Below are 26,859 nucleotides of genomic sequence, written 5' to 3'. Positions count from 1 at the left end.
AATATGTAAGAAATAAAATAAGATGATATTACTGTGATTGGGGATAATCTAGTAAGTTTTTAAGAGACCGATAATTAAATTACAGATTTTTTTGATATGTACTTATCAAATACCTATTACATTAAATATTTTTTCATAAGTTTAGTTTTTCATGTCAATTGAAAACTATGAAAAACTATAATAAATTATTATCAAGTAGATTGTGTGTGAAGATTACATAAATATTAATGAGGTTTGAGGGGCAAATTAATACTTATTTTTTAATGTGCATATCATTATTAAGATATTTAACTTATTTTTCTAGTTGACTAATTTTTCTGTTTCATTCATCTCCCAAACATTTATTGAATATTATGGCATTTGCAAGGCATTGTTTTTAGTGTTGAGGGAGGGGGAATAAGGAAGATCTGAGCCTTATCCTCAAACAGCTTAGAATCTTCTGTTAGAGATCAGATAAGTGCACATACAACCACAAACCAGGTATGTAACATTGCATTTCCTCAAACTGAAGAATGACTAAATTATGACACATCATCAGTCATTATACTTACTGGGGGGAAATGCTGTGGTTAATCACAGGAGGTGACCACAGGACCAAGATCCCAAGACTTATGGAGGTGAGTAGTGGCATATATGCTGTGGGTTTGCCAGTCCTATCAGCAAAGATAAAATGGAAATTGCTTGGGGAAAAAAAAGTGTTGGGAAGTTTTCAAAGAGAAGACAATCTAGGATGTAGACAGAAAAAGAAAACTATGATGAGTTAGAAGAACTCAAAAGTATGACATTGTAGATGCTAGCATTTCAAGAAAGCCTAAGTTGATAGCACCGTCAACAAACCTTTCAGCACAGAACTTGAGAAGTGCTGCTACATCTGCCATTTAGAAAGCAACAGTGTATTTCCAGAGATCCTTTTTACTAATTAGTGATCCTTTTGCAAAGAATAAAGCTTTATATGAATTCAAATTCTATATATTAGGTAAAATGGGTTTTTTGGTCCCTAACTAACAGCTTCAAAAGACTTTGGAGGCACTAAGAACTGAATGGGATGAATAATTTTAAATAATTATATACTTAAATATGGTTTCATTTTCACAAAAGTATTTTGAGATGTCAAGTTTTGTCACATTAGAAACAAAAAAGCAGCTGGTCAACACTTCAATCTAGTTCCTAAATCTGTGGCTGCATGGAAATAATTGTTTAATTTTTAATAAAATATTGTAAAATATTTTTAATAGTAGGGCTGCCAGGTGAGTATGGCACACACATTCCTTGCAGTAATACTTGGGATCCCCTTAGAAAAAATATTTTCATCTACATATTGAGGGTCATAGAAATGGCATGTTTTCAGAAATACACATTTGATGTTCAAAGCCATCAGCCACATATTAGTAGTGATTGATATGACTGTGGGAAAGTGACAGCCTCTTCTGTACCGAGGGAGGCGTTATCCTTAGATTTTAGTGGCGGGAGGTAGGTTGTGGGGGAGATGAGGAGATAGGAACTAAAGGGTTGAGTTTGAATAGAATGACTTCTGAGGAATATTCACTTGTTTGCTTATCCAGTCACTGTCTAAATTTCTTCTCATTTAACATTTAATTTTGTTTTATTTTGCTCTGAGAGGTTCAACAGGTGTGTACGTTGTTTTTTCTAAGTTATCCCATGGCACAAAATTTTTATCATAGTTTTGGAAATGATCTTCTTCATCTTCTTGGGAGTTGTATTTGAAATGCATGAATGGTTAACCAGCCTGGAGCATGTTGGTACTTCAGAACATCTGCTGTCCTCTGTCATCTGTATTAGTTGTGGTTGCAATGTTTGATATCTCCTTGGTCTCCAAAGCCTATCACCTACGTCGTGAAGAAACAGATTGGTTTGACAAACCCAGGGAGTCTCGTTTGGAAAATGGACATGGTCCGGATCGCAAACTGCCAGAAAGATTGGTCCACTCTAGACCAGTTAGTCAACATCAAGAGCAAGTAAGTGCTATATTGAGCAGTCTGTTTAGATCTATCCCCCCCACTGCCACAAAAAAACACAATCAATCCATCTATCAGTCAGCCAGCTATCCTAGAATGGTCTCAGTTATCCTAAAATATATGGGACTTTGTCAATCAAGTTCACTAAAAAAACTTTTTTCAGTAATTTTAAGTACTAAATACCTTACTTAATCATCCCTGGCTCTACCAACATTGTAACATAACTGTGGTGCTACTACTGGCCAATGTAAGGGATTCATTCCTCTGGAAGGTAGTTAAGTTTGTACAACATACCCAACACGTATAAGTGCAATACATGTAGCTCCTAAAGACCTTACAGAATGTTGGGTGGAATAGACTTGGGTGATTTCAGTGCTTTCCAATAACAGTGTGTTCAGATGTTAAGATATAGCAAATAAGAGGGTGACCAAACCAAGTCAGCTGGGGACAGGGAAGGCTTCAGTTTGGGAAAGAGGGGAACTTAGATTTTAGATTCTACTTATATGGACATGTTTGTTTTATATTTATTTTTGGATTTTATCATCAAAAACTCAAACTAGATACTATTATTTAATATCTATTTATTTTGTGTTTTTTTTAATATTTAATATTTATTTTAGAGAATGCATGAGCACTTGGTGGGAGGGTTGCTAGAGGAGGGGCAGAGGGAGACGGAGAATCCCAAGTAGTCTCCCAGCTGATCAGGGAGCCTGATGCTGATCTCATAACCCTGAGATCACAACCTGAGCTGAAATCAAGAGTCAGATGCTCAACCAACTGATACACCTATGCTCTCCAATCAATATCTGTTTATAGATGTAAAGAAATTTAGAGATAAATTTCACAGTTAGGTAAATCTGATATCAAAATTCATTGTCATATTTACTTTAGAAGAAATGAGGTGATGTTTGAGTGAATTTTGAAAGACACATAGGAAATCAAGAGATGGTTAAATTGAGGGTGATTAGTCTGGTAACCCCAATGGCCTAAATAAGTTGCCTTAAAAGATCAGGTATTTGCAGGCTATGTACCCATAATCATTAAAATACCCACAGAAGAGAGAGTTGACTTGTTTCTTATACATTAATTCCTAGATCATCCTGTCTGATTAGGGATTCTCTAATATAGAAGACAAGTGTGTTTTGAAGAAGTGTGTTTTAGACTATATGAACTTACTGTACTTCAATGTTTGTCACATCAAACTATAAAAGAGATGACTTTTGCACATATAAACACCATGGAAAAATAGAATCTATACTCAAATTTGATTTCTTCCAAAGAAATTTCAGTTTTCATGGACAAATTCCTAGCTGTTATGTAGAATTTCTTTCTTAGGAGCCCCTGAGTGTCTCAGTCAATTAAGGGGCATACTCTTGATTTTGGCTCAGGTCATGATCCCAGTGTCCTGGGATGGAGCTCCACACCAGACTCCATGCTTGGCGAGGAGTCTGTTTCATAATTCTCCCTCTCCCTCTGTCCCTTCCCCTCCTCCCTGTCCTCTCTCTCAATGAAATAGATAAATAAATCTTAAAATAAAATGATCTCAAAATTTTGTTCTGTTTTGTTTTATATATGCTATCATATTTTCTAGAAATCTTGGAATTATTCTCTATATAAGTATTCTCTTTAGTTTTTGATATCTTTAATGAATGTAGTTTAGCCCCATCTCCTCTCTGGAAAACATGGGGGAGGGGGTCAAAATGGTGATGGAGATTAAATAATACACTTATGATGAAAATAATGGAGTATTTTTTGAAAAGATTTTGGTTTAGGGGTGTGTTTATATAAATACCCATATACTTTCTACTTCATTTAAGTGTATCAGACAATTGAATTAGACTTTTCTTAGATTATCTTATTATTAAAATTCTATTTATAGCTGTAGTTCAATCTCATCAAATAGATCAGCCTGGTGAGCAAGAAAAATAAAATCATTCTGAACATGTTTATAAAATGTGAATTTACCTCTTTTATCTACAATTACTAAAATAATAAATCTGTCAGCTGAAGATAGCTTCCTTGAGTATATTTTACTGTAAGAATCTCTGTGTATTGACTTACTATTTATATCTTACCGGTCTCATTTTTTTGTTTGAAGTTTTTTTATTTCCCACAGACCTACATTAAGTCAACAAAAGCACAAATCCTTTTAAAAAATCTTAATAAGATGAAATATATAAACTGAAGCTAGAAAATAACTCCTGTTGAATTATTACCTGACATCACTATTTCCTTGGATACTTAGAATAGCCTTGTCCAACTAATTTATTCAACCAGTATTCTTGAAGGATACGTTTTAACATAATCTCTGTCCACCTCAGAAAATATTTTCTAAAATTCTCTTGTACGTAGAGGAAACATTAATAACGTTAATGGTGGGGGTGCCTGGGTGGCTCAGTAGGTTAAGTGTCTGCATTTGGCTCAGGTCATGATCTCAGGGTCCTAGAATCGAGCCCCACATTGTGCTCCCTGCTCAGTAGGAAGTCTGCTTCTCCCTCTCCCTCTGCCCCATCCTGCTCCTGCTCACTCTCTCTCTCAAATACATAAAGTGTTTAAAAAAGATAACCTTCTGGGGATCCCTGGGTGGCGCAGCGGTTTGGCGCCTGCCTTTGGCCCAGGGCGCGATCCTGGAGACCTGGGATCGAATCCCACATCGGGCTCCTGATGCATGGAGCCTGCTTCTCCCTCTGCCTGTGTCTCTGCCTCTCTCTCTCTGTGACTATCATAAATAAATAAATAAATAAAAATTAAAAAAAAATAAAAAAGATAACCTTCTGGTACTTTTTGGTTCTAATTTTCTGTTACTAGCATCTCCAGATTTATGATTTTGATACAATGAGGATATAATACATCATATTTAAACAAAATATATTTATAAACCAATATAATGCCAAAATCAAGCAGAATATATTTAAGAATTATTTCATGATTTTCATGCTAATTTTTATAAAGAAGAAAATGTAAGAGTCCTTGTTAGAATTATTTATAGGTAAACGTAATAAAGTAATTTCTTGTTAAAAGTTATTTCTTCCATTTATAAGGCTTTTAAATTTTTTACTTTGACATTTAACATACTAACAAAAAACTACACATGCAGTTACCAAAACTAGTTATAAAGTGAACAACCATATAACCAACACATTGTCTTCCCCAGACACCACTATGTGCCCCTTCCAGATTGTAATCCTCAACCTGCTTCAAAAAAGTGACAAATATGCTAACTTCTGTAGCAAAAATTTCTTTGATTTTTCCTTACAATTTTTTCTAAACAAGCTATGTGAAAGATGACATACATTTTATTACAGAAAGTTCAAAATTCATGTTTTTTTGCATTAATATTTATCTTCAGATACTGTTTTTGTCATTAACTCATCATAACTGTATTTTGGTCTAGAGAGAATAGCAAAATGGCATTCTCGTTTTATTCACTTATTTCATCTCTAACCATAAAAAGGTAATATTGAGCTTTTGGTACTAATAAAGCAGATGCTTTTATTTGGAAACTTATGCATAACAAGAATTTATACTCATAAAATGCCCCAGAGGCAAAAGTAATAAAAACAAATTGATTAGGGATCCCTGGGTGGCACAGCGGTTTGGCGCCTGCCTTTGGCCCAGGGCGCGATCCTGGAGACCCGGGATCGAATCCCACATCGGGCTCCCAGTGCATGGAGCCTGCTTCTCCCTCTGCCTGTGTCTCTGCCTCTCTCTCTCTCTCTCTCTCTGTAACTATCATAAATAAATAAAATTAAAAAAAAACAAATTGATTAATGCAAACATGAATTTATCTGCTTTAAAAATAGCTTATGCAAAAATACATGAGAAACCAAAAATTTACTGAATTTTTATTAGACTCAAAATTATATTATTATTTGAATATATACATTTGAATATATATTATGATATATATATATATATATATATATATATATTTGAAAGAAAACAAACATGGATTTGCCTTATTCACTTCATCTATAAATAGTACTAATACCCCTGAAAGGGTAATTATAAAGGTCAACGCTTCTTGACTCGAACCGAATGCCTCCACGTTCTGCGCTAATGCCCATGCCTTCTCCAATCTTCATGCAACCGCAATATCGAGGTACATTAAGCTCCTCTGAGAAAACCACTCTTCCTATATATTCTGGACCTTTGGATGTCTTGTTCCTTTTCCCTGAACTCTCTTCCTCCTCTCATCTTGGCTAACTCTGCTCATCACTTAGGTCTCCATGTACCTACACCATCTTATAAGAAGTCTTCTCTCACACTACCACCACCACCTGCCCACAAATCGGGGCAAGTTTTCTTCTTTTGTGCTCCAATAGTATTGCATGCATTGTCACAGGCTCTAGCTCCTAGAGAGCAGAGGCTCCCTGCTCCATCCACCCCATTTCTATACAGTGCCTAGCACAGTACTTGGAACACAAAAAGGATACTCTCACCCCTGCATCTGGTATGCATGGTGTTTAGGAGAGGGAAGAGGATGAATGTCCATATTAATAAAAGGTATCGTAACACAAATGTTACAGTTTCATAAGTATGAAGGCTCAATTATTCATGAAACTATAAGTAGAGAAGAAGAATTCTTTTGCTGAGAGGCATAGAGTTGATAGTTCTTTCAGTGCAGAATCACGAAAAACAATGATATCAGAGACCAGACTCTGGGGGAAAGGTGTGGACACTGCTTGACATCAGTCCTGCCCTTGTTCCTATTCATTTCAGAAGCAGCACCTATGCTGAAACCCCATCTGCTGGAGAACTCTGAACATTCACCTGCAGTGCTTAGGAAAAAGCTAAGATCCAACTAGTTCATAGATGGAAGAGAAGATACCAGTGCTTTCTACAGATTTTTGGTCACTTTGATCATAATTAGGGCTGTTTAATATTTTTGATTTATTAAGTGAGTTCATGATGCTAGCTATAGACAGTCTGAAGCTACAGGAGATTCTATGAGATGTTCTGAAAGCAACATTTTATAGAAATGAAGATGCTAACATCCTTTCTGTTAACATCATCATAGATGCAAATTAGAAAGTGATAATCACTAGCTGATAAAACTGATGAAAAGATTGGGGAAATCTTACAACCTTCCTAAACTGTGCAACAAATGCACTTGAGTTTACACCAAATTGGAAAGACTACTGTTAGGTGAAAATGTATTTTCTTACTTTATTGCTGACCAAGAGGAAAAAAGTGACTTTTTAAGATTGTTATCAAATAAAACATGAAATTAAAGATATTTAAAATAAAATGAAATAATACCAATTTTAATTAGTTTTCTACAGTACCAAAGCAAAGTTTAGTTATGTCTAAGAGTTGTAGTATTTTCAAATACATGTGGTTTAATTTTCAGTAAAAAATTTAAAATCTTGAAAAGGAGATTAGGAGAGGAGGAATAAAAGTGGAAGAAGGAAAATAGAAGGAGAAAATATGAAGGGAGAGAAAGTAAGAAAGGCAGAAAAGAGAAATTCAGAGGGAAGAAGAAAGGAGACAGGTAGAGAGACCTGGAGATGGAGGAAACAAGACAGGGAAAATAAAGGGAAAATGTGTATAGTCTCCTTGCCATGAATATAAATAAAAAAGATTTTCAGTGGCGTACAAAGTTATAGTGGTACAAATTATCTAGATGAACTGATTGTACTGACCATAATTTATTCATAATCTTGCAAACAGCAGTTTATTTTTACTTTGAAGAATTCAGATAATATATCTGGACTCAACAGGATTCTGCTGCTGTTCTTTGGGAGAGTGTTTTCTGAATAAGCTTATTCTTTCCTGAAGAGAAGAAAAGCTACGAGCTATAATTTAGCTTGCATTTTTAATTCACATTTTGCTTTCAATATGTAGAATTCTAAGAGTTTTATAGGTGGATTTACACATTAAAACCACGTGAGTACTCAAGGAATCTTTCTTCATAAAAATCAACATTTCTTGGGTTCCAACTTCTGTTTAATATTTTGGCTTAGTATTCTCATATGCTTCTTAAACATATTTTGAAATAGGTAGTATTGCATGTCTCTTTACTAAGCTTTATTTTGGTTGTAATTTCTTTTTTTTTTTTAAATGATTTTTTTTAAAGTTTTTAGATATTTTTTAAATTTTTTATTTATTTATGACAGTCACAGAGAGAGAGAGAAAGAGGCAGAGACACAGGCAGAGGGAGAAGCAGGCTCCATGCACCGGGAGCCTGACGTGGGATTCGATCCCGGGTCTCCAGGATCGCGCCCCGGGCCAAAGACAGGCGCCAAACCACTGCACCACCCAGGGATCCCTTGGTTGTAATTTCAACCAAAATTTTTAAGATGATAGACTATATCATACTAATAAAATCCTCTTAATATGGATACAAAATATTTCACTATTTTTATTTTCTATTACTTCACAAATCTCTTTTGAATGCAAAATTCTAGGGCAGCCCAGGTGGCTCAGCAGTTTAGTGCTACCTTCAGCCTGGGGTGTGATCCTGGAGATCTGGGATCGAGTCCCACGTCAGGCTCCCTGCATGGAGCCTGCTTCTCCCTCTGCCTGTGTCTCTGCCTCTCTCTCTCTCTCTCTCTCTCTCTCTCTGTCTCTCATGAATAAATAAAATCTTTTAAAAAAATTAAAAGCAAAATTCTATAAAATACAAAACACAAATATATTGAATTTCTTTTGTTTCAGAAATCCAGGGGAAACCAAGACAATGGAATCTATAGCATTCTCATATTCAAGTCTCAATAATGAGAATTGGAATCACAGGCTTGCAACAATAGCTTTGAGGGTTGATGATTCTACCCGAAGGAATATCAACAGTAAATGAGAAATAACTCCATCAGTAACACATCTTTGAATAAAAGGAGGGCCTCAGATAGAATTAGAATGAGCAAAGGCTTTATTTATGTAGAACTAGCCTCCAGTGTACATGGAAACTTCTAGTAGATAAGCACAGCAGAAGCAGAACTTCACAGTAAAATGAAAGCAACACAAATATAAAGAAGTCCTATTAAGGTGATAAAGATGTGTAGTATGAGGATTTTTTTCTGTCTTTTCTTCTCTAGCACCACTTCATTGCAGAAAATTAAAAATACCTGTCCACATCTAGGCTATCCAGAGCAAAATCAGAAACTCACACATTTTCACATACATTGTCTACCCACGTCATCTCTGTATTACTATAGGAATGCACTTCCTTTAGAACCTGTTGAGTGTGCTTATCGATTTCCCAAACACAGAAATTCAGTTTGCAAGAAAATTGCTTATATATTTGAAGTTCATGAACTAAGAAATCAATAATATTATATAGCATTAGGCACTTAAATTGTACCAAAAAAAAAAACTTAAATTATGATCATTTGAGAATCTGGTAATATTATTTATTGATTGAATCAATGTATTTAAAAACATGTCTAATTCTGTATATTGCACTCTGTTCACGTTATCACATGTATATCTTAGATTATACAGATGAACGGGAAGACTATGCACTACATCTTTCCTCATGCAAGGATAAAAATGACAAGAGACTCTAAGGATCACACAGTTTCAGGTAAAGGAAATCAAATAACCTACTTTTTATTTTAATGTCAAATTGGGATACATTTTTGGATTTCAGTTTAGATGACTTATCAAATTTTTAAAAATACTATTTATGTTAAAATTGTTTTTGGAGAATTTCAAAAAATAAGCAGGCTATACATTTTTGGAGAATTTCAAAAAATAAGCAGGCTATACATTTGATCATCAAAGATTATAAGAGCATGGTCACTAACATGACAAATTACTAAGTGGTATACATTTAGATCATTTTTTCCTTAATTGCATGTTAAAAACATACATGGCATTGTAATATTCCATAATTATTGCTCTACTAAGCAATTTGGTCACTGGTTTTAGAACTATAAAACAGTCTTACACAGGAAATAGAGATCTCTGGTTCTTCTAAGGAATAAATCCCTCTCTACCTTGTCAATTTGAACATTATCAGTTATGCTGAGTTTTTGTTTGTTTACTTGTTTGTGTTCTTATGTGAACCAAAGCTTATGACAAATTCCTAAAGCTTTTGATTTTGAAATAATTTTAGATTCCTGGAAAATTCTGGGCTCCTAGAAAACAGTACGGTCAGTTCCTCTGCCCATCTTTTACTTAGTTTCCCTATGTTAACATCTATCTAATAACAGTAAGATGATCAAAACCAGGAAGTTAACATTAATTACTGTGGTACTATTAGAACATCAACAAGCCTTGGGGTGCCTTACTGACTCAGACAGTAGATCATGCAACTCTTGATCTTAGGGTGGTCAGTTCGAGCCCCACATTGGGTGTAGATATTTCTTAAAAATTAAATCTTTAAAACATACAGTATACAAGCCTTATCTAGATTTTGAGTTTTCCCACTTACCCACTAAATTCTCTCTTTTTTTTTTTCCTGGTCCAAGATCCAATCTAGATCATATTGTATTTAGTCGTCATCCCTCCTTCATCTCCAGTCTGATAGTTTTGCAATCTTTGTGTTTCATGACCTTGATGCTTTTGAAAGATAATGAATTTTATATTATAAATTTAAATTTTCTGTTCTGATCTTTGAGACAAAATATAAATTCTGTCAAAATTAATGACTTTTTGAAATATGAATATTACCTGTATATTACCTGTATATACTCAAGTATATTCCTTATGTTTATAGACACTGTACATCAACAGAAAATATTCATAAATATATATGTTTTATTTAACATGGTATTTGTTCTGGAGGGCTTTTTTTTTTCATTTAAGGACTGATAAAACAAAGGACAAAAATAGGTATTTTTCAGTATACTTTTTACTGTTCCTTGCATATTTTATTTTATTTTATTTTATTTTATTTTATTTTATTTTATTTTATTTTATTTTATTTTATTTTATTTTATTTTATTTTCCTTGCATATTTTAGACCATGGAGCATGTAGATGTGCAACAGGTTTTGCTTTGAACTACTCTCCTCACTTTATTTTCATAGAGAATAAATCGATTAGGAGTCTAATGTTGTTTTCCTTTTAAGATTGGGTAATTTTTCTCCTACCAGAGACAAATAATTTAAACTCTCATAGTTTTATTGCATGCACACTGTATTTTAAGCACTGATGGAAATTCCAGGGGTGAATCTTAAAATCCATGGGCTCTATGGATTGGAATAATTACTATGGAATAACTCTATGGAATAATTACTTCTACAAACTAGCTCAGGTCTCTCCAGCTCATAAAGCAAAACAGCATAGTACTTTCTAACAATGCCCAAATTCTTTTTCAGTGCAAACAACAGAAACCTTACTAAATCATCAGAACTTTCTATCAATATATCTGTCTTCTGTTATTACTTTTATACTGTGTTAATCATCCCCTCAGCCTTCTTGTCTTTTGTAACTCATTATTTTAATTTTTCTTTTGTTCAGAATTAGGGAAGAAAAGGTTTAAAATATAAAAAGGGCAGAAATAAAAGCTATTGATATCTTGTTACAAGTATTCTACCCTGAAAACTAAGTTTAATTTCCTCTGTCTATAGATTTTAGGAAATGAAAAACAAGAGTCACTGTTTTGAACAATATGTTTACTAGTAGTGTACTATATCATCTCTCTGCATGCCCCTTTTCTTTTGATATTTACCTAATATAAAAATATAAAAATATTTTCCTCATTGTATTTACCTGCATGGATTACTACTGAATATATTTTCTATGCATTCTTCTGTGATCTCATCATGATCAGCATGATCAGCATGATCTCATCGTAAATTAAATGTTTTGAAACAATTCATGTTGTTTTCAGATAAGTGTTTATTACCTCAAAGGGATTTAAATACATGTATATGCAAGGCTAGAGCCACAAATTACTTCTTTAGCAAACAATGTCTAGCTTTAAGCTAGCTAGTGGTAGGCAAACCCTGGCACAGAACATTTGTGCTCCTGGCTGATATCTCAGTGTTTGTCACTCAACCAAAAGTCTTTCTTGCTTGACTGAACATTTGGTGATACTAAGAATTTAACTGTTGTTTTTTGGTTAGGATTACCATTTTGATGTTAATGTTTTTAATAAAAATTAAGGGTAGGTTCTTTTAGAGATACATACTAAAATATTTACAGATGAAATAATGTCTTGTCTGGGCTCTCTTTCAAAATTAGTTGTGTGGAGAATGGCTAAGGAATAGATGGAAAAAATTGACCTTGACTTGATAATGATTGGAACTGGAAGGTTGACCACACTGGGCTTTATTATAGAGTTGTATTACTTTTTTATATGTATGACATTTTCCATAATAAAAAGTTTAAGTTCCTGTTTGTTGTTCATATTTAGAGAAAATGAACAGTGGCCAGTAGCTTCATCGTTAGTGAAAAAGCTATCTAACCAGAAATTTAAATACCTTTGTAATCAAGATGAGGATGTAAACAAGGAAGGAGTGCAGAATAAAATGTAGTATATCTGCCTTCCCAAAGAGAAGGTCCAAATGGTCTTTTTCATTTTGGTACCCACTGCAAGTAGAAATACTGTGTAACTTTTATGACAGCTTTATAAACCGTTATAGGGGTGCCTTGGTGGCTCAGTTTAAGTGTCTACCTTCCACTGCCTTCCATGATCCCATGGTCCTCAGCAGGGAGCCTGCTTCACGAACCTCTCTGCCCTTACCCCCACTCGTGCCTTCTCTCTCTTGCTCTCAAATAAATACAGTCTTTTTTTAAAAAATAAAAAAAAAACCATTCTCACAGGATGTACTATTAAAATATTTTATAATATTTAGGGATCCCTGGGTGGCTCAGCGGGTTGGCGCCTGCCTTTGGCCCAGGGCGTGATCCTGGAGTCCCGGGATCGAGTCCCACGTCGGGCTCCTGGCATGGAGCCTGCTTCTCCTTCCTCCTGTGTCTCTGCCTCTCTCTCTCTCTTTCTCTCTCTCTCTCATAAATAAATAAATAAATAAATAAATAAATAAATAAATAAATAATCTTTTTTTAAAAAAAGATTTATATGAAACAAGTATACCTCACAAAAAAAGAAAAATATGTTTATATTTTAGAATCAAAAATAACTTCAAAATAGAACACAGGAAAAGAAATTGCGTGTGTGCATGTGTGTTTGTTAATTGTTTATCCTGTGTGTTCCCCAAAGTTCAAGCAGGAGACCCTCATGGTTTCCAAAATCCTTCCAGGGGGTGCAAAGACAAAACAATTTTCATAGAAAATGGTAAGATAGCATTTGCCTTTGCCGTCCTCATTTTCTAGTAAATATGCAGTAGAATTTTTCAGGATGCATGATGTGTAACATCACAACAGGTCGTATACAGAGCAGATAAGGGAATTTAGCTGTACTCCATTTAGCTCAATATTAAGTGGATTTGCAGTAATGTAAAACAATACTACCCATCTGGTAAGTGTTTTGTTTTTAAAATAGTAATTTTTTTATTTAAAATATAATTATTTTAACATGGAATGAATTTATTTTGACTTCATTAATAAATATTTTAAATTATTTAATTTGTAATACAGAAAATCTACAGACCTATAATCCATATGAACAAAACCTCTTTGAAATCCTGAGTAATATTAAAAAGTATAAATGACTCATTAAAACCAAAATGTTTGAGAACCATTGCTCTAAAGATTTTCATAAAGAATGTTAAAAAATATAAATAAGCTTTTTCTTCCTATAAAAAACTTATACAATATAAAATGTATTTTGGAACTCCTTTTATAACTCATATTGGATGAATTTTTTTTAAGATTTTATTTATTTATTCATTAGAGGCAAGAGAGAGAGACAGAGACATAGGCAGAGGGAGAAGGAGGGTCCTCACTGGGAGCCCAATGTAGGACTCAATCCCGGGACCCTGGGACCACGGCCTGAGCCAAAGACAGATGCTCAACCACTGAGCCACCCAGGCATCCCTGGATGAATTTTTAATTGTTTATTTCTTAATATTTATCTACTGAACACCCTTGGTGGATTTACATTGTGTTGATTGCTAGGATAATAGAATGAACACAACACGTACCCTTATCTACAATTTACTCATAATTTTGATAGTAAAATCTGAAATGTAAGTAATTATTACAATAGAATTTTAGGAACAACTGAGATAAAGTAAGGAATTTATAAAACATCAATGTTCATACCTTTACATGTGTATGGACAAGTGTGTACACACGTATACTTATACACCATTATTATTTTTGTGATGTTCACAAAGAGAAATACATGATATAATCTTTTAAGCAGTTCGTAATTTTTAGAAAATAGATCCTTTGACTACTAACTGCAGACTTCAAAGATAGAGCTATATAGGTGTTCATCAACAACTGTACAATGATCTTGAAAGTATTTATTCAACCAAATAGAAGGCAACAAAGTTGAGAGAATCGGTAGTGAATTTTAGCAGAAAGACCTGAGTTGGACTTCAACTCTATTGCTCATTTAAATTTTTAGAATAAATTTGCTTATCTGTAAAATAAGACCAGCTCTATGTATCTTGCATAATTGCAAATGAGCCTAGCACAAAATCCTGTGCTTACTCTACACTCAACAAATGATATTTCCTCTTCTCTTAGGGAGAGATTATCAGAAAAAAAAGAGGATAAAATGTAATGTTCAAGAAATGAGTCTGTTTCTTTTTTATTTAAAACCATCTTATGGCTCCAGAAACACAGCTGTTTCAAACAAGCCAAAGAAATTCTTCTGATTTCAAAAAAGATACTTGCTTATGTATATTTCCCTAATGGACTGGCTACATCTGCAAGACTAGAAAGACTAATTAGCAAGTGTAATAGGGAAGAACATTAAATATGCAGTGTCTTCCATGGAAATAGTGGCTCATTTTCTATTCTTCATTAGACTACCATCTTTATGAGCTTTTAGAAAAAGGAGACAAATGTAACCAATCTCATTGGCTCTGAGGTGGTTGCAATACCAAATATGGGTAGCTCTTTTTTTTTGTTATTATTTAAACTGCTTTAATAACGTATAATTCACATATCATAAAAGTACACATTGTAAGTGTACAAATCAATTACTTTTAGTAAATGTATGGAGTTGTGTGACTGTCACCACATCAACACAGAGATGTTTTAGAGCATTTTAGCCATTACAAAAAGCTCCCTTTGAGCCTGCTGGCAATGTCGACTTTCCACACTGCTCTCCCAGCCACAGGTGAGAGATTTATTTCCTGCCTCTAAGTTTGCTTTTACTGGGCATTTCATATAAATTGAAACATTCAGTGTACAGTTTTGGTGTCCAATGCCTTCACTTACCAATATTTTTGAAGTTTATTTTGTCACATGTATCAGTAGGCTGCTGTGATTTTTATTGTTAAGTAGTAGTCCATTATTTGGATATTCTACATTTTTTTATATTGGATTTTTCCCAGTTTTAAAATATTTTCATATAAGTTTGAGTTTAGATATATGATATTTTTAATGGTTTCCTAGAAGTGGAATTGTTGGGTTCAATGGTAAGTTTCTTTTTAGCTACTTAAGAAACTTAGAAATAGTTTTCCAAAATGAGTGTACCGTATTACATTCTTGCCAGCAATGTCTGATGGCTCCACTTTCTCCATGTTATTGCCCACACTTGCTAATGTCTACCTTTGGGGGTGGATGAACTCGTTTTAACTTGGATTTTCCTAATAATATGGTAATGAGCATATTTTCAGGTGGCTATAAACATTACATGTCTTGGGTGAAATGTCTGTTCAAATACTTTGCTATTTATTTATTTGGGTTGTTTGTCTTCTTACTGAGTTGTAAGAATTTTTAAATGTTTTGGATATAAGTCCTTAGTAAGGAGTGTGGGTGGTGGGTGCCTGGGTGGCCCAGGTCCTGGGACTGAGCGCCACATGGAGCTCAGCAGGGAGCCTGCTTCTCCCTTTCCCCCACCCCTATCACTCTCTCTCTCAAATAAATAAAAAATTTCTTTTTTTTTTAAAGTCCTTTAAAGGTATATGACCTGAATATATTTTCTTCTAGTCTGTGTCTTGTATTTTTCTTAACAGTTTATTTTAAAGGAAAAGTTTTACATTTTAATGGAATTCAATTTATCAACATTGTTTTCTTTATGAAGCAGGCTGCTCTTGATAGATATTAAGAACTGTCCCAAGGTCACAAAGATTTTCTCTTATTTTTTATACCAGAAGCATTATACATGTAGGTTTATGACCTATTTTGTGTTGGGTTTTGTATATATTGTAAAGCAGAGGTCCATGGTGATTTTTTTAAGCACAAATGGATATCAATTTATGCAAACACCTTAAAAATAATCCCCCGTTGAATTGCTGTGGCACATTGTCAGAAACCAATCTGTCATTAATATGAGGATTTATTTCTGGATTTTCAGTTTTGTTCTCTTTGAGTATGTGCCTGTTATTTCACCAATACTACACTGTCTTGTTTACAGTTAATTTATATTAAATTCTGGAATCTGGTAGTGTAAGTCTTCCTTTTGAAAGTCATTTCAGCTATTGTGGATCCTTTTAATTTCCATGTTTTAGTATCAGTCTGCTGGGATTATGACAGAAGTTGCATTGAAATTGTAGAGCAATTTGGAGGGAATTGCTGTTTTAACAATACTGAACCATCCCATCCATGAACATGTAATATTTCTTCATTTACTTAGATCTTCTCTAATACTTTACAGTAAAGTTTTATGGTTTTCAGTGTATATGACTAGCATTTATTTTGTTAAGTATCTCCCAACTTATTTTATTCTTTTTTGTTGCCATTATAAATGGAGTGTTTTCCTAGTTTCAGTTTGGACTATTCATTGCAATTTTATAGAAATACAATTGATTTTTATATATCGATCTTTTAGCTTATAATCTTTTTTAAAAGATTTATTTATTTATCTATTCATTTTATATATGTATATATATACATATATATGTATATATATATATATATATATATATATATATATACATAGAGAGAAAGGCAGAGACACAGGAGGAGGGAGAAGCAGGCTCCATGCTGGGAGCCTGACGCGGGACTCGATCCAGGGACTCCGGGATCGCGCCCTGGGCCAAAGGCAGGCGCCAAACCGCTGAGCCACCCGGGGATCCATTAGCTTATAATCTTGCTAATATTTTTATTCTATTAGGCTTTTTATGGAATCCTTAAGATTATCTAAGGATGCAAATTCACGTCATCTGCAAATAAATATAGTTTTACTTCTTTCATACCAATTAGGAAACTTTAATTTTCTTTTCCTTATTACATTTGCTACAGTATGTTGTACAATGTTGGAGTGAGTAATGAGAGCAGACATCCTTGTTTTACTCCTAAAGAATGTTGGCGACTAATTGTAATGAGAATGTGGGGCTCTGTCCCTACCATAGAATTCCTTCCTCCCCTCCCCTTCTTTAATACTCACTGGAAGGGATTTTTTAGCATAACATTTTTAAAAGCTGAGGAGAAATGTTTCAGAACAGCTTTCAGAAGCCAACAACAGTTAATTAAACTTACCTTTAATTTTTCAAATAAAATTGGATTTCAGAGATGAGTTATGAGAGAAAATTGTACTGTCACCTAGAGACAGACAATGTGTGTTCCATCCTAACTACTGGATTGAACAGGTCCTACCAAGTGAGCCTTGACACAGAAATTTCTCCCTCTCCTTCAGGATGATTTTTTTCACTTTCATTCTCATTTGAAGAGTGCAGTTATATACAATACAATGTCTCATTGTAGGAGTGCAATTACATATGATACAACTTCTATGTAGGAGTGCAATTATATATGATACAACTTCTCACCGTAAGCCTTTCAAATTATTTTTAGGGATAAACTAAATATAAACCTATAGACATAGGAGCGCCCGGGTGGCTCAGTCAGTTAAGCAGCAAACTTTTGATTTCAGCTCAGGTCATGATCTTAGGGTCCTGGGATCCTGCTCCATGTAGGGCTCAGCACTCAATGGGGAGTCTGCTTGAGATTCTCTCTCTTCATCTCTCTCTCCCTCTGCCCCATCTCCACTCACATGTGGGTGCACGTGCATGCTCTCTCTCGCTCAAATAAATAAATCTTAAAAAAACAACCTATAAAATGCAAGTCCGATTGAATCTCTTCTAAAACTCACAGTTTCTTCCTGGTAAATGTTAATCAAAGCTTGCATTCATTTTCTCAGTAACAAAGAAAGTATTGATTGTCAAAGCCAGTTCCACGTAAACATCATCATTTCTCCTGATGTCTGTCAGGTTGAATATTGCTTGCACAATTCTGTTCCTGCTAAGGAAGTGCTTTCCTTCTAACCGGAGGTTGGTTAGCCCATTTTTCTATGTACTCTTCATTAAATTAAATTAAAGGAATTAATGCTTGGTTTTGTGAGAAGAGGGTAAAGATATTCAAGATATTTAACATGTAGGAGAAGAGGATAGAGGGTAATGTTAACGTGAAATTTAAGGATGTAAATAATGTATGTGAATTGGACATGGGTAAAGGGACAATAAGAAATGAGATTTAATTAAAGGAGTAAGGGTTTATATTGATCTCCCAGAATTTTTTCTTGACACTTAAAGTAAGGGGCAAAAGTATACGGAAAGAACAAGGATGTAGGAATCATGAAAAAAAAAAATGGACTCAAATCTTCACTTCTTTACATGCTGGACAACATAGAGAAGTTTCTAAATTTTCTTAGTCTCAGGTTCTTTGTCCTGAAATTATATGAATAATACGTAATGTAAGAAGTTGTAGAAATATTTTTTTAAGATTTTTAAACTTATTTATTTCTTCATGAGAGACAGAGAGAGAGAGAGGCAGAGACACAGGAGAAGAAGCAGGCTCCATGCAGGGAGCCTGATGTGGGACTTGATCCTAGGTCTCCAGGATCATGCCCTGGGCCAAAGGAGGTGCTAAACCGCTGAGCCACTGGGCTGCCCTGTAGAAATATTTTTTAATGTAAAAAAAGTATAAGACTTTTATAAGAAGAAACTCTTGAAATGTTACTAGGAGACCAGCTAGGAGATGCGTTGCTAGCCATTCATTTGGAACAAGAGTGTGGGTTTCACTCTAGCTTTGCCATTTTATTAGGTGTTGCCTTGAGCACTTAACTTCCACAAAGCCTCATTTCCATCATGTATAAATAGAGAGGGCTTTTTTTTTCTTTTTATCTTAACATGCAAAGAGGTAATGTAATTTTTAAGGCATTTTCTAAGAATAGAATAGAATAGAATATATTATTTTAATACCCTTATCACTGATACATTAGCCCTACAGGGAAAAATGGCTGTTGTAGTATTTATCTGTTCAGCATTCATGCAATTATGTATGGAGTGTTGCCTAGATGCTGTATGCTTGCTACACGTAATTATACCCAAATCCCTGCATTGCAGAAATGATACACAGAGCTCTTCCTGTTTTCATGGGAGAATAGATGATTTTTTTTTGTGTGTGTGGCCTATCTTCCCTTTCTTTCATTCCTACCCTCTGTTGCTGCTCAGTCACTGCGGTAACTACTATAAATACAAATATGTTCCACAAATTTTGCTACCAAATAATGTCTATATATATATTGCACAGAAAACTCAGGATACAACTTTTATCTTTGTATTAATTTTCTATTGGTAATGTAACAAATTACCACAAAATTTGATGGCTTAAAACAGTATTGATTGAATATCTTACAGTTTTCTTGGGTCAAGAATCTAAGGCATAGTTTAACTGGGATCTCTGGTCAGGATCTCCCAGTGCTGCAGCCTATATGTTGGCTGGGCTGCGCTCTGTTCTGGACCTTGGGAATATCCTTCCAGGCTCCCATGATTATTGGCAGAATCTGTTTCCTCCCATTATGCAACTAGGCTCCCCGTGTTCTCCCTGGCTGTCAGCCGAGCCACTCTAAGTATCTAGAGGCTCCTCAGCATCTTGACCTGTTATTCTTTCTCCTAACCTCTCACACTTGGCAAGTTCCCTTGCAAGGGCCAGCAGACAACTCTTCATCTTAGTTGGCTGAGACAATGTGGTCATGGCAGCGACTACCACCCTACCTTTGTGAGGCCCTCTTGGTTAGAACCAAGTCACAGGGTATCCCTGGGTGGCTGGGATCCCTGGGTAGCTCAGTGGTTTAGTGCCTGCCTTGGGTTCAGGGCGTGATCCTGGAGTCCTAGGATCGAGTCCTGCATCAGGCTTCCTACATGGAGCCTGCTTCTCCCTCTGCCTTTGTCTCTGTCTCTCTCTCTCTATGTATCTCATGAATAAATAAATACAATCTTTAAAAAAAAAAAAAAGAACCAAATCACAGGATCTTTCTGCCTTCAAAGGGAGTTATTCCAGAAGGGATTCATTGAGAGTCACAATAGAATATGTCTGCCACAGTCTACACTTATCTCCAGAAGTACAAAAGGAACACTTATTGCTAACTTTTGAATTATAATAGTTTTTGTCTTCTTACTTATCTGGCATTTATTTTTGAAAGCTTATCATAGCGTTACAGTAATATAAGCTTAAACTGTTTTGTTCCTACTGACAATATAGTGTTACATGGGTGTCTCACAATATGACCATTTTATTATACATAGCAAATGACCCCACTTCCAGTCCTGGACTGTCATCATGAGATCAATATCTAAACAAGTATTAAGGCTGTATCTATAAATTGACCCTAACTTCTAATTTTGTAACATCCAATTTCATATCAAAGAATTATTTTATTTTGAACCCGAAGTACTGCTAAATGAATGAAGTTTATTTTTAATTTCCATTTACAAAAGTACCCTGCAAAAAAAGAAAAAATAAATAAATAAATAATAAAAAGTTTTTAAAAATGAAAGTACCCTGCATACCCCCTCAGATTTGGTCTGAGACAAAATTTGCCTTATATAAGCCATGTGTTATCAAATGAATGAAACATGATATCCTGAGTATGACAGTCTCGGAAATTTTTATTTCTGAACTATTTCAGGAGAAATAAATCCTATGCACCTTTAATAAAATTACTAGTATACAAAATATCTTTTATTTGAAAGATATTGTTCCAGCCAGAATGCCAGTGTCTTTTGATATCTATTTGTGAATTTTGTACATCTCCCTATATGTACAATGTTTTATATACATATATATATGTGTGTGTATATGTTTAGAATATATGTGTGTGTGTATATATATATACATATTATAATGTTTTATATGCCTAAGTATATATGTGTATATATATATGAAAGATATGCATATATACACACACATATATATGTGTGTATATATGTATGTGTCTTTCTTCTTTCCCAAACCAGTGGCTGTTTCAGGCATATGACATCCACCCTGAGCCCACCCTTTTAGTATGGTAGTGAGTATGAATAGCCTTTTCATGCTTTGTGTAACATTTTTATCTTAGCCACATTATATTAGAAAGGACTAATGTGGACTTTTATTCCTGGAAATGTGACAAAAAATATTCTCTTTGAATTCTTCATATACATAAAGGATATGTATTTAAAACTAGGAAAAACGGGGATGCCTGGGTGGCCCAGCAGTTTAGCGCCTGCCTTTGGCCCAGGGCGCGTTCCTGGAGTCCCGGTGTCCAGTCTCACATCCGGCTCCCGGCATGGAGCCTGCTTCTCCCTCTGCCTGTATCTCTGCCTCTCTCTCTCTCTCTCTCTCTCATGAACAAATAAATAAATCTTTAAAAAAAAAAGAGTAAGAGAGTATCTTAGCAAAAAGGATGCTACAGAGCAATTAACTGGATTAGAAAAAGCTAATGTTCTAATTTGTATGCTGAGGTTAGAGTCAGATTAGATTAGGTGTTAAAGTGATGTTTGCATTTTGGTTTTGTTGGAAGCAGTAAAGTAGGGATTGCTATTAAGGCAGTTGATGTGTGCTGTTGTATTTGTAGGAATGTTTTTCTCATAAAAAGCAAAAATTAGTAAAAATAAAAATGGTGAAGTAATGAAATATTCTTTAGGTCTTTATGTTCTAGTATTGATTAATTACTTTGATAAGACACAAAAGGGAAATTACTATGGGTTTTTAATATAAATTGGTATATTTTCCTAAATATTTACATAGATAATTTATAACCTCAAAATTAGTAGGTGAAAGAATATAAAAATAAACTTTCACAGCCTCACTCAGGAGTATAATTAATGTGTAAACTATAAAAATAGATTTAATTGAACTATCTTTTGGTGACTTTTCTATTATCTTTAGTACTTCATTAGCATTAATATTTACATAGATAATCTTTCTTCTTCTTCAGCCCAAGGAACAACATGACTAAATTGCAATATATCATTATCCTGTGATAACTTCATTGTGAATAATAAACTCCATTGATTTAAAGACTACTGTTCATAAGATAAGCATGTTCACTGATAGAATTTGTTTTTCCTTAATGCTTAGATGTAGCATGTGATAGTATCAAAATGAACCAAGTATTTTAATTTTGTCTAAACTTAATGGTCTAATGGTAACATTATAAATATTCATATATTACTTTAAGAGGAAAATAAAAATATTTTTATAATACTTTAAAATACCAGAGCTTTTAATATAACATGTTAATAAACATATAAAATAAAAGTAGATCTAAGCTTTAAATTTAAATGGAAATATAAAGATTTTTCTTTTTCTTTAATATGCTCATGTTTATTTTATACACAGCTTATTTTATATAGTTTTTAATTTCAGCTTTATTGAGGTATAATGGACTTATAAATTTGTAAGATATTTAAAGTGCACACCATGGTGATTTGAGAAATGATCCCCCCCATATAGTTAATTAAAGCATCCATTACCTCATATATTCATCTTTTGTGTGTGTGTGTGTGTGCATGCTCAAGAATATTTAACTTCTGTTCTCAGCAAATTTCACTTATAGAATACAGTGTTACAACTATAGTCACAATGTTTTATATTAGATCCTTAGACCTTTTCCATTCTATAGCTAAGTTTGCACCCTCTTACCAACCTCTCCCTATTTTCCCCACTCACAGGCCCTGGCCACCACTTTTCTACACTTTCTATGATTGACTTTTTCTCTACACATATGTGATACCATGCAGTATTTGTCTTTCACTGTCTAGTTTATTTCACTGAGCATAATGCCCTCAGAGTCTATTCATGTTGTCCCAAATGGCAGGATTTCTCTCATTCTCTTGGCTGAATAACATTCCAGTGTGTGTGTATGTATGTGTGTGTGTGTGTGTGTATACCTTCGTTATCCAGTTATCCATCAGTGAACACTTGAGTTGTTTCCATATCTTGGCTATTGTGAATAATGCTATAATGAACATGGTAGTGCAGATATCTCTTTGGATTACTGTTTCATTTCCTTTGGATAGATAACCACAACTGAAATTGTTGGGTCATAGGGTAGTTCTATTTTTAATTTTTTGAGGAAGCTCCATACAGTTGTCCATAGTGGCTATAACCAATTTACATTCCTACCAACAGTGCATCTGGGTTCCATTGTCTCCACATCTTTGTCAATACTTGTTATCTCCTGTATTTTTGATGCTGGCAATTTAACAGATGTATGTTAATATCTCATTTTGGTTTTGATTTGCATTTCCTTGATAATTAGTGATGTTGAGCACCTTTTCATGTACCTTTTGCCATTTTATGTCTTTTTGGAAGAGTATCTATTTACTTTATTTATTTTCACTTTGTCTATGCATTGTTCTCCTAACCTCAGTGAACATCATTTTGACCATTATTTCGAACTTTTTATCAAACAACTTCTCTCCATTTTATTTGAGTCTTTTTCTGGAATTTTATCTTGGTCTCTTGTTTAGAACATATTTCTCTGATTCTTCAATTGTTTTTGACTCTCTGTGTGTTTCTAAACATTGTATAAAGCAGTCACCTCTCCTCGCCTTGATGCAGTGGTTTCATGTAGGAGATAAACATGATGATTCAGCCTGATGTGAGCTCTTGGTTGTCTCTCAAACTTTGGTGGTTATCCAAGCTGCTTTCTTTGTTCTTAATGGCCCCCAGTAGTTAAAGGTATGCCAAAATCAGTTTTTATGTGGTTTTTGTTTTTAGTTTTTTTTTTTCATTGACCCAATAGGTAGGAGTCACTCTGCTAGATTCTGGATTTTTTTTCAGAGAGATTTGCTCCACATGTAGCTGTAGATTTGGTGTGTCCGTGGAATGAGGCAAATTCAGGAGTGTTCTGTGTTGTCATCTTGGACTAGAACATTAAGAGTGACTACATAATAGTATATTCACCACATAATTATAACATATAATATATGCCTTTTCACTCTTGAAAAAACTGGTATATTTAAATTGTAATCCTAAGGTTATAAACATAATACTTGTTTTTAAACATTTTGCTACATCCATCACTGAAATTCTCTTTTCTTATAAATATCCCCTGCTTATTTTAAGAATTTCTGAAAGTTAGACTTTTCTGTAAGACTTCTTCAACCACATCTCTGCTTATATGTTGTGAAATTATTGTAACTTTTGACAATCTTTTATTAAAGCTTCTGTGTTCTCTTTGGTAAATACTGGTCTCTCTAACTTGCTGCACTGTTCATTTATGCAAAACTACTGTGTTTTCAAGGCATCTAAGGAAACATTTTATTAATGTTTTTAGATAGATTGTAAACAGAGAGGCACAAGGTATTTATGTTGATAAAAATTTGTCAAAAGTTGAAAAACTTTCCAGTGATGTTCCACTTATCAGGGACCGACTCAGAAGCATTTCAGCTAAAAATTAATATTGCTTCCTGAATTCACCAATTTTTTTATTGAATTGTGCAATTTAGATTTGAGCTGGTATGTTTTATTTTTATAGAAAATTTTTTGTTAATTTTATCTGCATTTACATAAAATATCGAAGTGCAACTATAGAAATGCGAAATCAAAATGTCCAGATTTAAATAATTAGAAATCATATATATTAACTTATATTATGTCCAAATTAGGATACATGTAACTACTGTAAAATAAACCAAAAAACCCGTTATATTTTCTGAGTGTTTTTTTATTTTCTATCATTCTATTTTATCACAAATTTTAATATTTATGTGCTACATTATTGTGTACATGAGAAAACATAGCAGCAACCACACAACAGCATCAACCAGAAAACAATAATTCCTGAAAATTTACAAATGCTTGAAATGGTTTCTTTATATATCAAATGTCATTTCTCTCATTGTTGTCATGACTGTATTTTCATTTTACCAAAGGTACTGAAGCTTATAACATGTATTTAGAAATTGTTTTAGGTAATAGAATTCAGTAGCATGAGGCTGCATTTTATAAAAGTAAATGAGTATTTTGTTGTGCTACTTTATTTAAATGGATATAATTATAATTGCTTTATGCTGATCTCTTACCTTGTAGGGTTTTAAAGTGTACTCAGTCACCAAAAATCAAATGGTACTTAACTCTTAAGAAATTTTCATCCACAAAGTGAAACTATAGCAAATCCTTAAAAATAGTCACTTATACCAACTAATAGAATTTAGAGTTCCACAACTACTCTTTTAGCTATACCTTTACAAGGTATAACAATTCTATTTATAGATTCTAAACATATGGCTATTCCATATATTGTGCCATATAATATATAGTGCTGAAATTGTTTTTCATGGGCTATATTTATGGTTTCTTTTTTAAGCTCAAGAAGAAATAATTAAAACCAAATGCCCTGAGCACTCTACTATATCCTACTGTGCTTTTCTATACTCTAGCATGATGACAAATTTTGGTGTGAGCCATGATCTTGAACATATGCCTATACATTCAGAAAATGTCATAAATCATCTTTTGGGATCTGAGACTGACCACATGTTAAAATTGATATGAATACACTAACCATGTTTGAAATTCAGTATCTATATTTTTATGAAAAATTTAACAAGTCGTAAATTACAGCTCTGAGTGATTCAGTCATGGAAAGTGAAATCAAATCTTTAAGAAACTATTTTTATTTTGTACAAATAAATTCCATGAAAAACCCTTTACTTATGGCCATCTATTTTAAAATCCTCATTTTGTATTTTCTGAAATGTCCTTAGCCCACTAAAAAAGTAGTCTAAACTAATTGAATGAAGAGTGGCTGATAACTTTTCTTCATCTTCTACCCTTTATAAATGTATTTATCTAATGTCTTACTATAGAATTAGTCCTGATGACTCCTTAAAGCCTATTGTCTTAAGAACTCAACTGTTTCTTTGCAGACTTAGTTGAAACCAAGTCATATAGCAGATGATATTCTAAGTTATAAGTTAATGTGTATCATGAATTAATGTCCACTCATAGTGATAGAAATGGACCAAGAAACTGGTGACAGGAAAATTCCACAAGTGGGGACAGAGAAAGTTAGTATCTTATTCAATTCTGACCCCTTTACAACAGCAGGAAATATGAAACGCACAGTGAATTTGTCTTGTTTTCTTTTTGTTTTGAGGCTAAATCTTCAGAACACTTACTCTGGGGGAAAAAAAAACAACTAGAAAGGATGGCAAGTAGTGGAGAAGGAGAGAGAGAGGAAAGTGAGTAAAAACAAGGAAGGAAGGGAGGAAGAAAAGGAGAGAGAAGATTCATTTGGAACCACCTTATACCCTGGAATGATGCTTTACCAAAGTATATTAGATAAATGACAAAAGGATTCCATCATCCAGCATTACTGGTTGTTGAATGTTTAACTGTGTTGATGCTGACTACAGGGATTGTTTTTGAAGAGTAAAGTGGGAAGGGAACAAAATCTATGAGAACTGGCTTTTAACATTCAGAGATTTCGAAAGAGTTGAAAATGGTACTTCAATTAGTGAATAGGAAGAATTTTAATTTAAAGAATAATTGTGTCTTCATTTAAGAAGAATTTTGCTTTCTTTTAGTACCTTTATTTTTAAATACTCTTGGCATTTGTAACAAAAAAATATCTGATGCTGTATATATATATACACACTTGTTAATTTTTAGCTGATTAAAAGAAAACATAAACTTAA

The 26,859-nt window shown here is 33.8% G+C and overlaps 1 protein-coding gene across 1 annotated transcript in view; it reads left to right on the top strand.

Annotated features, from left to right (window-relative positions):
- PCLO (piccolo presynaptic cytomatrix protein) overlaps positions 1–26,859 on the top strand; it is a 390,843-nt gene that overhangs the window by 248,034 nt on the left and 115,950 nt on the right. The window contains 2 exon segments of the mRNA XM_055301126.1: positions 1,840–1,976; positions 9,411–9,501. Of these exon segments, the coding sequence (XP_055157101.1) occupies positions 1,840–1,976; positions 9,411–9,501 (228 nt within the window).

The sequence above is a fragment of the Nyctereutes procyonoides genome, unplaced genomic scaffold (genome assembly GCF_905146905.1).
Source record: "Nyctereutes procyonoides isolate TBG_1078 unplaced genomic scaffold, NYPRO_anot_genome, whole genome shotgun sequence".
Lineage (NCBI taxonomy): Eukaryota > Metazoa > Chordata > Mammalia > Carnivora > Canidae > Nyctereutes > Nyctereutes procyonoides.
Note: the sequence above shows the minus strand (reverse complement) of the source record. Positions and strands in the feature narration are given on the sequence as shown.